At 39.0% G+C, this 13641-nt stretch overlaps 1 protein-coding gene across 5 annotated transcripts in view; it reads right to left on the bottom strand.

Moving 5' to 3' along the window:
- The window catches only part of agpat3 (1-acylglycerol-3-phosphate O-acyltransferase 3), a 125260-nt gene that overhangs the window by 3130 nt on the left and 108489 nt on the right, over positions 1-13641 (bottom strand). For all 5 annotated transcript variants that reach the window (XM_066707083.1, XM_066707078.1, XM_066707080.1 and 2 more), the window contains one exon: positions 13095-13293. In XM_066707083.1, coding sequence (XP_066563180.1) covers positions 13095-13293 — 199 coding nt within the window. The remainder of the gene's footprint in view (positions 1-13094; positions 13294-13641) is intronic.

Raw genomic sequence — 13641 nt, forward strand, 5'->3', positions numbered from 1 at the left:
AAGGTTGCTTACACAAATAAGGACATTTCTTCTGGATGACAACCGCCCCCGGCATTGACCCTGATCTGTGACCCGATGGATTTTGCAAGAGAGAACGGTTTGTTAGCTTTTTGAAAATCATTGTCCTGGACAACCAGGAGCCTCTGGGAACTGAAAATAAATAGACATACTCCTGTCTTATGTGTGTTCTAACGCCCCTATCACGCACCCCACTACAATACATACACATACGGTGTTTCAGCTGTAAACTCCGGATAATTAATAAGCTATAAATACGTTCTTCTCCAACTGCCTGACCCACCGTTTATGCAGTAGGCTATACTGAATATAATATAGCCGGCAAGCTGGGCTCAGTTGAGTTTTTGGAAATGCTGTTCTGAGGGCAGCACTGCCCTGGGGGAAGAACAGGATCATGTGCCTGATTGGTTACTTAACTTTAGAAGGCGGGACCTAGATAATGCATTTCATTGTTTGTTTGTTTTTAACTTCTTGAAGGCGGAACATAGCTTTAGGTTGGTATTATTTTAACGCTTTACACATGATTAGACAAACTATACTGCAGTACTACCAAGTTGTTTCACAAAAATAAAATGTGTTTTTGGAAATGTTCACCTTTTTCCACCATTAAAGTCTATGGGAAATCTTTCTTTGGAAAATGTGTATTTGAAGTACCACTCATATTGAAATTTGGAGAAGTTGTTGGGTGAAAACACCATAAGAAATTAAGGAATAATGTGCATTTGAAAACACTAGCATAAGCGGAAAAGTTTAGAGAAAATTTGTACCACAAAATACTCCTAAGAGGGAGTGGGACCACTCAAATGAAAGCATACAAACTACAGAATCAGTCTCTGCATTATTGATCATGATTAGACACACTATATTGCAACAGTACCAACAGTACCAAGATCCCCCAGATGACGGAGGAACTGACTGGGGCCAACATGTGCAGTCTGTATCTGGCACATGCCTCGCCTGTGTTAACCATAACTGACGGCGACCGTTGGCATGCAATCACAATTACAATCACCAACTGGTCTGCAACTGCCACTATCTCTTGGATGGGTGAGGTGGCAAGTATAGGGCTTGCTGATTGGGCCCCCCAAAAAAACCTACCCAAAAACATGGTTATTCCTCAGAAACTCATTGTCCACATCAATACATCATAGCTTACTTAGTAATGAATATTCCAAGTTTCTGTACAATCAATTAATCAAATTCGATATTTCAGAGTAAAAAACATTATTTCAGAGATTCGGTGTCAACCCAGCTATTGCACAATATTGGAGCACAACACCTGTCAATCTTTTTTTTTGTAGCACTTGTAATGCAAACATCTTGGGAGTTCCACGGGGTGAGGGTGGGGAGGCATTTAGGGTATAAACTGTTGAATGCTTTTGAATTTGGATTTTTCTGTAAAAATAAAAGTATGCAATTATATATGATTGTTTCAGTTAAAATGTTTAACTTAGTATAGGATTAAATGTTTCTAACTTTTAGCCACTAAAAAAAGATTTAAGTACAGAAAATAACCATTTGTGAAACAAAGCACTTTCAAAAAAGGAAAAAAAAAAAAAAAGTCAGCACCAAATGACACACATACTTTTGTTTGGAACAGAGAAGATTCCAACAGGTAAAACTGCACTTTTTCTTGAATGGTTAGCTTCATAAGTGACTGACTTTCCTGAATAAGGTGTCACTAAAGATCTGTGATGAAGCGCATGCAAGTTTGGCCAACAAACTTCGGAGAATCAGGCTTATGAAAATAATAATAATAATAATAATAATAATAATAATAATAATAATAATAATAAACTGCCACAGAAGAGGACAAAGTCAATCCCAAATACTAGAGTAAATTACTTAAAAATGATGAAAACACAAGAAAAACACATCCATTAGCACATATAAACCCACATTTTACATGCAAATGCTACTGAGATAATCGTATATATACTTAAATGACTGCATTATATAAGTGCAAGATAACTGGTTAGTTTATTGTGGGTTTCAAAGTAAAGTAAGTTGCTGATGGACGTTTCATGGCAATGGTGTATTCATGTTAATGGCAATTATTTTTGTGTTTCATATAATCAGTATGCTCTCTATGCTGTTTTGGTCTTGTTATGCACTGTTCAGTACTGTACATCGTGTTGTAATCCTAAATATATAAAACACTTATATTGCTAGCTCCATCAGTAACGTGAGGTAACCTGAAGTAAGACACTGAGGTAAGATCTGCAAAACAAAGCAGGGCTGTAAATTAACTCTCTGGGGTCCGCTCTTTGCAAAACGTCCCGGGGGCGGGCAAGTGTTCTATGTCATATTACTCTAATCCTATCTCCTATAGGTGCTCAAGGCTGCCACTCACGAAAACCACAGGTCTGTAGCTTTCGAATGAGCTTAGTTACAGCCATTTCCGTATAAGCAGTGCTGAGTGACAAATATGAATTACTAGTCCACCTGATGAGCAGAATTTAGTCAATAAATACTACAAACACAAACCTTGTTTCCCCCCGTGTTATATTTGTATCTCAATACCATGCATTTTGCTAAACTGTTGCATCTTTCAAATTTTGTATCATGCTGAACTAACTTCAATGACTCAAGTCCACCTTCAAAGCTTTCTACATCTGTCCTTGTGCTGTTGTCAGCAAAATCAATGGGCGAGTTCTTATATCAAGCAGAAGAGCAGATTCTGCACAGAACATGTGATTTATATATCATTACACAGCAAGGGTTTTGGATTTGAGAATTATTTGTACATCATTGATCTGCACAGAATCTACACAGTACCTTGACTGAAGAACTCGCCCAGTCTTACTAGGTATTGGGGATTCTCAACTTGTGAGCTTGAGGTAACTTTAACATTAGCTAAATCGTAAACGATTAATCGTGTTTCTTGAGCTTCTCCAATCCACACGCAAAGTCTGACAACGGAAAGCTGAAATGCAGGCTAAAGAAGGCAACAGATCCAATTTGTTTAAACATTTATCAGATCGACATTCAGACGTGTTTGCAGAAGTCAAATGGCAGGATTTTACCATTATTAAGCTTTCTCCTTTATTTAAATAACATTAAGAACTAAAACAATGTTTCCATTGATAGTATTGGGTGAGATAACTACAATGGGCTAGTGAATTATAATGTTTTGTTTAGATTACATATTGTGCTTCTAATTCGACCTGGGAATAACACAAAAATTCATGAGGAAAACTGCCAAGATTTATTGAAAGAACAGCAGCAACAGTGAGGACAAGATGTACATATTCAAACACTAACTACTGTACTAGTATTTTGAATACAAGCACAAGAACACGGTGTTCAGTTAAAACACCCCTAGCACGGAAGCACCGTGGAATTAGTGTTTGGATTGAGTATACCTGAAAAATATGCAGTTGGAATGCAAAGGAAAGTATTTAAATGCCCTTACAATTTAAGATTATGTCAAAATCCCAAGATGCTTAAACAAAACAGAATATTATATTATATATATATATATATATATATATATATATATATACATATACATACACATACACACACCACTAGTGAAACAACTGGAGCCTATTTGATAACTTGCATGTACATTTATTAATATTATTTCTTTATTGTATGCTACTTGCTATTTGATTTTTTTAATTGTGTAACTGATACAAGTTGGTTCCTTAATAAGATAATACGTTTATACAATATTATACTTAAGCCTCCCATTGTTTTAAATAATTAAAACGTTCTCCTTTAGGAAATTAATACTTAAATTAAGGCTTCAATTAAGTAATTGAGCTCGGTTGGAACACAAACCAGCAGGGTAGGGTTGAGAAACACTGCTTAAGATGGCATTACTGTAAATGAAAAACTTGTCTATTAAAAAAAGCAATTTTTTAAATAAAATTAAATGTTATAAATCTATTATAAAATAGACTAGACTATTTTGACTGCACCATAAAATAATAAAAAAACTACAGTTTAAATCTTTCTCTGATACTCGTATTGTGGTAAACGTTTATGATATTTTTTATTAGATGTAAGGCTTTCCTCTCTGTACAGCGATACATCCAAAACACTTAACATCAACTGTAACGTGTAACAGAGTGATCATGATTTAGCGGAGTTAATCTAGGAAGCAATCGGTTTGCATTTGTTAACATTAACGTTATATAGCTGTGTGTGTGTGTGTGTGTGTGTGTGTGTGTGTGTGTGTGTGTGTGTGTGAGTGCATGTACATAGTGCACGTTATCTACCTTTTCTCTCTATTCAGAAGCCACTGTTTTATGTATATTTGTTGTCAAATATTTTAAAATGGGTTCAGGCTGGGAGGAACCGACTTGTGCTGATTTGATTTGAGATGATCATCAACTGTTGATTTCCTTGTGTGATCAAGGACTTTGTTACAGATAGTAAAAAATAACTTGTCGACATTCTCGTGAAGATCTGTGTACTACCGTGCCCTGTGTTTAGCTGATACATTTTAAACTTAATTTTTAAACTAAGCTATTGGTCTCAAAAATCTGATTGTGTTGGCAACATTAAGCTAATTAGTTGTTTCCCTAATATGGCAGTAATAGCAGATCAAATAACACAAAACTACATGAGGAAGATAATTAACAAACGGTGGTTAGAAGTGAATTGAATGCAAAATAGGCATGTAGTGGGAAAATTTACTTTTATTATGATCTGTATATTATTTCTATATTATTAATTGTTTCATGTTATTATAGTATTGATTGTTTCAGTTTTGTCTATGAAGCAATCGTTTGTTTGTATTTACCCCTTTAATTATTCGTTTTTATGTAAAAATGCTACAGAACTCTACCAAATTCATGTTACCCTGCCTCCCCCTCAAGGTTAATTGTTTCTTGGATTGTATACAAAACAATTGTATCCAAGTAACTCTGCCTCTGCCTTAAGGCTCACTGTTCCGTGCATATATAGGCTTACAGCTATTGTCTTTTGAATACCTGATCAACAACTATCAGTATGCATGGGGTAAATTGAGCTCATTACAGCTGGATTGAGCTGGATTTTCTGTAACCTATTGTCTATCAAAGATACAAAGGGGCTTCTTCCAGCTCACATCTCTAGTTCTTTTTTTCACTTAATGTGAGATGAGAGCTCCTGGTTAACCTGTATTTATGTTTTGTATAATAAACTTGTTACTTTTTCATCGATGCATCCTGGGATTTACTGAAACCACTACAGGCACTACTTATTATAATAAATGTCTGTACTCGCAATTCTAGTAAAATCTTCATGCAGCAATATTTTTTCATGCTATGTAGTTAGGCTAAAATTAGTACCTTTTATTTGATTGTTTTTTAATTTTTGTAAGTAAGTTAAATGCATAATGTTTTAACTAAAAAAACAAAGATACCCTAACAAGTTTTATTTACATTTCCTCTCAAGTCACAGTTCTCAGCTGGCAGTTGAAACATGAGCGAGTCAGCTCAACATTAATAATTTATGCGTATATTGCGTATCATCGCTGATGAAAGCATACCCACGTATTACTAACTAAAAATATGTAGCGGCTACGCAAAATGCATATAGGTTGGCAAGTCTGGGCATAACATCTCAGTGACCTACTGCAGCAGGCAGGTTTATTATGGTACCTTGTGGTCATATATGGGAACTGCAAGAAGTGCTAATAAAGGCTTGTAGGGGCAGCCAAAGCCACTAACATTCCACACTGTGCAGCCCTCTATCATTCTCTTGTGTCAGTCTGCACATTTGGGGGACTGTAAATATGACTAACAATGCAGCTGCACCTACTGTGTGTAACAGTGTAGCTTTTCTTTATAAACAACAACATTTGAACGATTACAATTACAAGACAAGAACATCCTTGGAACACTTAGTTATTAATGGACACCAAACGAGCACGATGGGTCGAATGGCCTCCTCTCGTTTGTAAACTTTCTTATGTTCTTAAGATGGTAATTAAGCAGCTTGGCCCTGATAGACAAACTTAAAAGAGGAAGCAATCATCTCTCATGTAGGCTGATCTTATTTCTTGTCAATTGAAAAACTAACATATCCGTCTCATTGTTTTGAAAATACGTATAAATTGGAGTATGCTATTTTCAGACTTTAGTTTATACTTGTGCCTTCGTTGTCGTGGGACACTTTCATAGGATAAGGGCCATCCATCTTTTAAGTATGTAGGCAACTGCAGCTTTTGTGAGCAATAGCTGCAATGGTCTCAAGTACGCTATTTACTGTCTATTCTCTTATATAGCCAAAAATTCAGTCATAGGTGACTATCTGCTTGCCTGAATTCCATTTAGTTTTCACATCATTATTCAAATAATGTTAAAAGTGGGCATGATTAGCGATTCAGGGACTGTAGTCAGTATCTGCCCCACCAGAATTTATGACCACGAGCTGCTACTGATTGTGCCCCCACTATGTAGGCTTTGCGCAATAGGGACCGTCACCAAACACTGCCTGTGGGGCAGGAGAGGTCCTGGGGCTCTGCTGCTTTGGAGACAGTGAGACCATGGTGGTGATGATGGAGTCCACCAATAGGAATGCCACCAACCCAGTCTCTTGCACCCCTTGAACTCTGGCAAAAGCTCCACCACCACAGACAGGGGTAGGAGCTGTATCAGGGCGACTCCAGGATGACAGGCAGCTGGCAGATGCGCTCCAGCCACTGAGACGCCGCTGCAAGGTTTGGTGTGGCTAGTGGGATATCTTACTGTTGTATGTCTATTACAGCACTATTTCCATGCTTTTGGTGCATTTCTGAGTGCTGTGCACCATGGTTTGCACCGTGCACCTTTGTGCACCAAGCAGTGTGATTCAGAACATATTGCACCAGATATTTTTTGAGTGGTAGCAACATACAAATCTCAATATGCATCACGCTGTTAGGGTGCTTAAGAAGGGCAGAGGCTGATAATTTTTTTTTTTTTTTTTAAATCACACTGTCTGGCAGCAGAGATGCATTCCAAGTGCTCAGTGTGACCGTGGGAGAAGAAAGGAGCTACGCTTAATCCGGGGGGTGGGGTTCCAGAGAGGGTATCGGATTCATCATCATTCATATCAAGCAGATGGGGATATCAATATTAGGGGGGCTAATTTCATATCCCAAAAAATACCTACTTGCTAATATATAAGGCAAACATGTCAGCCCTTCTGCCAAATCACTTTTGAGATCAAAAATAAACATTGTGAGGTAACATCTCTGCTTGCACATTAATTGCACCTAAGTATTACATTGTACTGAGCCCACGGTAATGAGTTTTAATTTTATAGTATGTCAGGTAGTTAGTTCTATCACAAATATTATAAATGAAAGCTGTCCTACTTTAAATGTTTCTTAAAAAAATTGCCATGCACTTGGTTGGTCAGTTAGAAATATAAATATAGTAAATATAGAAAAGAGTTTTCAAACTATAAACCCAGATGGCCAATGCTAACACATTGAGGACTGGTTTCACATTAAATGAAGAACATCATACTTTTATAAGCCGAACATTAAAACGTTACAGTTCACATAATACTGTGTGTATACAGTGCATCCACAAAGTATTCACAGTGCTTCACTTTTTCCACATTTTGTTATGTTACAGCCTTATTCCAAAAAGGATTAAATTCTAAAAATTCTATAAACAATACCCCATAATGACAACGTGAAAGAAGTTTGTTTGAAATCTTTGCAAATTCATTAAAAATAAAAAACAAAAAAAGCACATGTACATAAGTATTCACAGCCTTTGCCACGACACTCAAAATTGTGCATCCTGTTTCCACTGATCATCCTTGAGATGTTTCTACAACTTGATTGGAGTCCACCTGTGGTAAATTCAGTTGATTGGACATGATTTGGAAAGGCACACATCTGTCTATATAAGGTCCCACAGTTAACAGTGCATGTCAGAGAACAAACAAAGCCATGAAGTCCAAGGAATTGTCTGTAGACCTCTGAGACAGGATTGTATCGATCTGGGGAAGGGTACAGAAAAATGTCTGCAGCATTGAAGGTCCCAATGAGCACAGTGGCCTCCATCATCTGTAAATGGAAAAAGTTTGGAATCACCAAGACTCCCCTAGAGCTGGCTGCCCGGCCAAACTGAGCGATTGGGGGAGAAGGGCCTTAGTCAGGGAGGTGACCATGAACCCGATGGTCACTCTGACAGAGCTCCAGCATGTCTCTGTGGAGAGAGGAGAACCTTCCAGAAGAACAACCATCTCTACACCACTCCACCAATCAGGCCTGTATGGTAGAGTGGCCAGACGGAAGCCACTCCTCAGTAAAAGGCACATGACAGCCCGCCTGGAGTTTGCCAAAAGGCACCTGAAGGACTCTCAGACCATTAGAAACAAAATTCTCTGGTCTGATGAAACAAAGATTTAACTCATGTCTGGAGGAAACCAGGTGCCGCTCATCACCTGGCCAATACCATCCCTACAGTGAAGCATGGTGGTGGCAGCATCATGCTGTGGGGATGATTTTCAGCGGCAGGAACTGGGAGACTAGTCAGGATCGAGGGAAAGATGAATGCAGCAATGTACAAAGACATCCTTGATGAAAACCTGCTCCAGAGCGCTCTGGACCTCAGACTGGGGTGAAGGTTCATCTTCCAACAGGACAACGACCCTAAGCACACAGCCAAGATAACAAAGGAGTGGCTACAGGACAACTCTGTGAATGTCCTTGAGTGGCCCAGCCAGAGCCCAGATTTGAACCCAATAGAACATCTCTGGAGAGATCTGAAAATGGGTGTGCACCGACGCTCCCCATCCAACTTGATGGAGCTTGAGAGGTCCTGCAAAGAAGAATGGGAGAAACTGCCCAAAAATAAGTGTGCCAAGCTTGTAGCATCATACTCAAAAAGACATGAGGCTGTAATTGGTGTCAAAGGTGCTTCAACAAATTATTGAGCAAAGGCTGTGAATACTTATGTACATGTGCTTTTTTTGTTTTTTATTTTTAATACATTTGCAAAGATTTCAACAAACTTCTTTCACGTTGTCATTATGGGGTATTGTTTGTAGAATTTTGAGGAAAATAATGAATTTAATCCATTTTGGAATAAGGCTGTAACATAACAAAATGTGGAAAAAGTGAAGCACTGTGAATACTTTCCGGATGCACTGTATATACACCGATCAGCCATAACATTACGACCACCTGACTAATATTGTGTAGGTCCCACTTTTGACGCCAAAACTTTCGTGGCATGGACTCCTAGAGGAGACCTCCTAGACAAGACCTCTGAAGATGTGCTGTGGTATCTGGCACCAAGACGTTAGCAGCAGATCCTTTAAGTCCTGTAAGTTGCGAGGTGGGGCCTCCATGGATCGGACTTGTTTGTCCAGCACATCCTACAGATGCTCGATTGGATTGAGATCTGTGGAATTTGGAGGCCAAGTCAACACCTTGAACTCGTGATTCATCAGACCAGGCTACCTTCTTCCATTGCTCCGTGGTCCAGTTCTGATGCTCACGTGCCCATTGCAGGTGCTTTCGGCAGTGGACAGGGGTCAGCATGGCACCATGACTGGTCTGCGGCTACGCAGCCCCATACGCAACAAACTGCGATGCACTGTGTTCTGACACCTTTCTATCAGAACCAGCATTACGTTTTTCAGCAATTTGAGCTACAGTAACTCGTCTGTTGGATTGGACCACACGGGCCAGACTTCGATCCCCACGTGCCGCAGACCAATCAGGGTGCCCATGCTGACCCCTGTCCACTGACGAAAGTGCCTACAATGGGCACGTGAGCATCAGAACTGGACCACAGAGCAATGGAAGAAGGTGGCCTGGTCTGATGAATCACATTTTTTTTTTACATCACATGGATGGCCGGGTGTGTGTGCGTCGCTTACCTGGAGAACACATGGCACCAGGATGCACTATGAGAAGAAGGCAAGCCGGCGGAGGCAGTGTGATGCTTTGGGCAATGTTCTGCTGGGAAACCTTGGATCCTGCCATTCATGTGGATGTTACTTTGACATGTACCACCTACCTAAGCATTGTTGCAGACCATGTAAACCCTTTCATGGACACGGTATTCCCTAATGGCATTGCCCTCTTTCAGAAGGATAATGCACCCTGCCACCTTCAGAGGTCTAGTGGAGTCCATGCCTCGATGGGTTAGGGCTGTTTTGGCGGCAAAAGGGGGACCTACACAATATTAGGCAGGTGGTCATAATGTTATGGCTGATCGGTGTATATATATATATATATATATACACACACACATACATACAGTGAGGGAAAAAAGTAATTGATCCCCTGCTGATTTTGTATGTTTGCCCACTGACAAAGAAATGATCAGTCTATAATCTTAATGGTAGGTGTATTTTAACAGTGAGAGACAGAATAACAACAAAAAAAAATTCAGAAAAATGCATTTCAAAAAAGTTATAAATTGATTTGCATGTTAATGAGTGAAATAAGTATTTAACCCCTTCGACTTGGTACTTGGTGGCAAAACCCTTGTTGGCAATCACAGAGGTCAGACATTTCTTGTAGTTGGCCACCAGGTTTGCACACATCTCGGGAGGGATTTTGTCCCACTCCTCTTTGCAGATCCTCTCCAAGTCATTAAGGTTTCGAGGCTGACGTTTGGCAACTCGAACCTTCAGCTCCCGCCACAGATTTTCTATGGGATTAAGGTCTGGAGACTGGCTACGCCACTTCAGGACCTTAATGTGCTTCTTCTTGAGCCACTCCTTTGTAGCCTTGGCTGTGTGTTTTGGGTCATTGTCATGCTGGACTACCCATCCACGACCAATTTTCAATGCCCTGGCTGAGGGAAGGAGGTTCTCACCCACGATTTGACGGTACATGGCCCCGTCCATCGTCCCTTTGATGCAGTGCAGTTGTCCTGTCCCCTTAGCAGAAAAACACTCATGTTTCCACCTCCATGTTTGATGGTGGGGATGGTGTTCTTGGGGTCATAGGCAGCATTCCTCCTCCTCCAAACACGGCAAGTTGAGTTGATGCCAAAGAGCTCGATTTTGGTCTCTTCTGACCACAATACTTTCACCCAGTTCTCCTCTGAATCATTCAGATGTTCATTGGCAAACTTCAGACAGGCCTGTACATGTGCTTTCTTGAGCAGGGGACCTTGCGGGCGCTGCAGGATTTCAGTCCATCACGGCGTAGTGTGTTACCAATTGTTTTCTTGGTGACTATGGTCCCAGCTGCCTTGAGATCATTAACAAGATCCTCCCGTGTAGTTCTGGGCTGATTCCTCACCGTTCTCATGATCATTGAAACTCCATGAGGTGAGATCTTGCATGGAGCCCCAGACCGAGGGAGACTGACAGTTATTTTGTGTTTCTTCCATTTGCGAATAATCGCGCCAACTGTTGTCACCTTCTCACCAAGCTGCTTGGCAATAGTCTTGTAGCCCGTTCCAGCCTTGTGTAGGTCTACAGTCTTGTCCCTGACATCCTTGGACAGGTCTTTGGTCTTGGCCATGGTGGAGAGTTTGGAATCTGATTGATTGATTGCTTCTGTGGACAGGTGTCTTTTACACAGGTAACGAGCTGAGATTAGGAGCACTCCCTTTAAGAGAGTGCTCCTAATCTCAGCTCGTTACCTGTATAAAAGACACCTGGGAGCCAGAAATCTTGCTGATTGATAGGGGATCAAATACTTATTTCCCTCTTCAACATGCAAATCAATGTATAATTTTTTAAATGCGTTTTTCTGGATTTTTTTGTTGTTATTCTGTGTCTCACTGTTACAATACACATACCATTAAAATTATAGACTCATCATTTCTTTGTCAGTGGGCAAACGTACAAAATCAGCAGGGGATCAAATACTTTTTTCCTTCACTGATATATATATATATATATATATATATATATACATATATATATACATATATATATATATATATATACAGTGAAGGAAAAAAGATTATTATATATATATATATATATATATATATATATATATATATATATATATATATATATATATATATATATAGTAACACCTTCTGCTGGTCAGACTTGGCATTGGTGGCTGCAACTAAATTAGCTCAGAGCAAGACATGATGGTAAAAAGCAGCACGACGCATTCCAGCTGGATAGGGAGGACTATGGTCACTCCTCCCTTTTACCTCTGTCTGCGGTCTCAGTGAGAGCAGTGAATATTCAATAAAAGTGCCGTTCTGGTTAAGAGCTGCCGTGCTTCGTGATCATTGTCATGAACCCGAGACAGTTTCAAATGTATTACAATGTATACAAAAATATATATTTTTTTTTAATCTTACAGAACCTATAAAATCTAAGAATAAAGAGCTCTTATCTAATGTCAGGCTGAGGTCCAAGGGCGAAGGGCAGTGACGATAAGTCATTATATAGAAACAGGATACAGGTTGGCTCTGTTTGTATGTTGTGTGTCCTTGTAGGCAGCTTTGATAGACAAAAATGTGCTCGTCTGAGGTACCATGGTAACCATAATAATAATAATAACCATTCTGGGTAGTATTCTCGACTTTAAAAGATATCTGTCAGTAAATCATATAAATTCTCTACAAAACATACTGATGTGTAATACTAGCAAAATGAATGTTTTTTTTTTCTGTTAACATGTTAACAAATTATTCAATGTTAGTGTAATACTAACACAGTTTTTAATCTAAAACCTCCATTAAGTGGATTAAAAGTAAAAGTGATTGGTTGATGCACAAATTACATTGTTTAAAACTAACTTTATCAAATGACAATTTCATCATTTCTAATAGTAGTAATTCAAGCAGCAAATGGAACAATTTAATTAAATTACAAGTAACAGATTGCTGTTACATTTTAATAAAACTATGGCTTTTGTTTAAAACCTGACAGGCAGGAATAAAATATAATGAAAAAAAAAGAACCCCAGTAATATAACACCACTTCTAGAATTTTTTTCAAGTGTAGGTATACAAACAAATGTTTTTCTTTTCCATTTGAAAATATAAGTTTTGGTTATTAGAAAATGGCATAAGTAAATTTGAGCAAAAATATTTTTAAAGGAGCCCATTCCTTGAAGTGATGTATGTACCAGTCATATTGTACTGTACTGCATACTAATACTCTGACTGCTGCTGCTACTTATACTACTAATAAGAAGTTACCTATGCCAATAAAAAGGATAAAGCCAATAATGAGAAGAGGGGAGCCGCTGACGAATACTCCAGCTGCAAAGTTGATGAGAGGGGACAGCAGTACTGTGGCCCAGAAGAGGAAGTTGAGCACAGTCCACGGTCTCCTTGGGGGCTTGTACTGGGCTCCAGGGAAACAGCCTTCGTTCTCGTAATCTTCCTGTAGTGCATCCTGTGCAACACAAGAGGGTTTACAACCAGTCAGTTAGTATTAATGACTTAACTAGTGTTCAAGTGTTCAAACAAAGAAAGAGGAACTATAGGGTTCACCAAACACCTCCAACTAATCGCACACATTTTATTAATTTGTACCTTTGAATTTTATTTACAAAATATGTACTAGATCAAGCTGAATTTTTGAAATGCGAAGATGAGAGCCCTCATTTGCATTTTCAGGCTTGTTTTAAGTGACACGTTTAAGTTGAGAAAGTTGAAATCCAACAATCAGAAAAAAACTAATAAAAAGAAAGAGGTAGGACTGAACAAAGAGGAGAAAAGGACAGAATCACACTCATGTGTT

Source organism: Amia ocellicauda, chromosome 6, assembly GCF_036373705.1.
Source record: "Amia ocellicauda isolate fAmiCal2 chromosome 6, fAmiCal2.hap1, whole genome shotgun sequence".
Classification (NCBI taxonomy): Eukaryota; Metazoa; Chordata; class Actinopteri; order Amiiformes; family Amiidae; genus Amia; species Amia ocellicauda.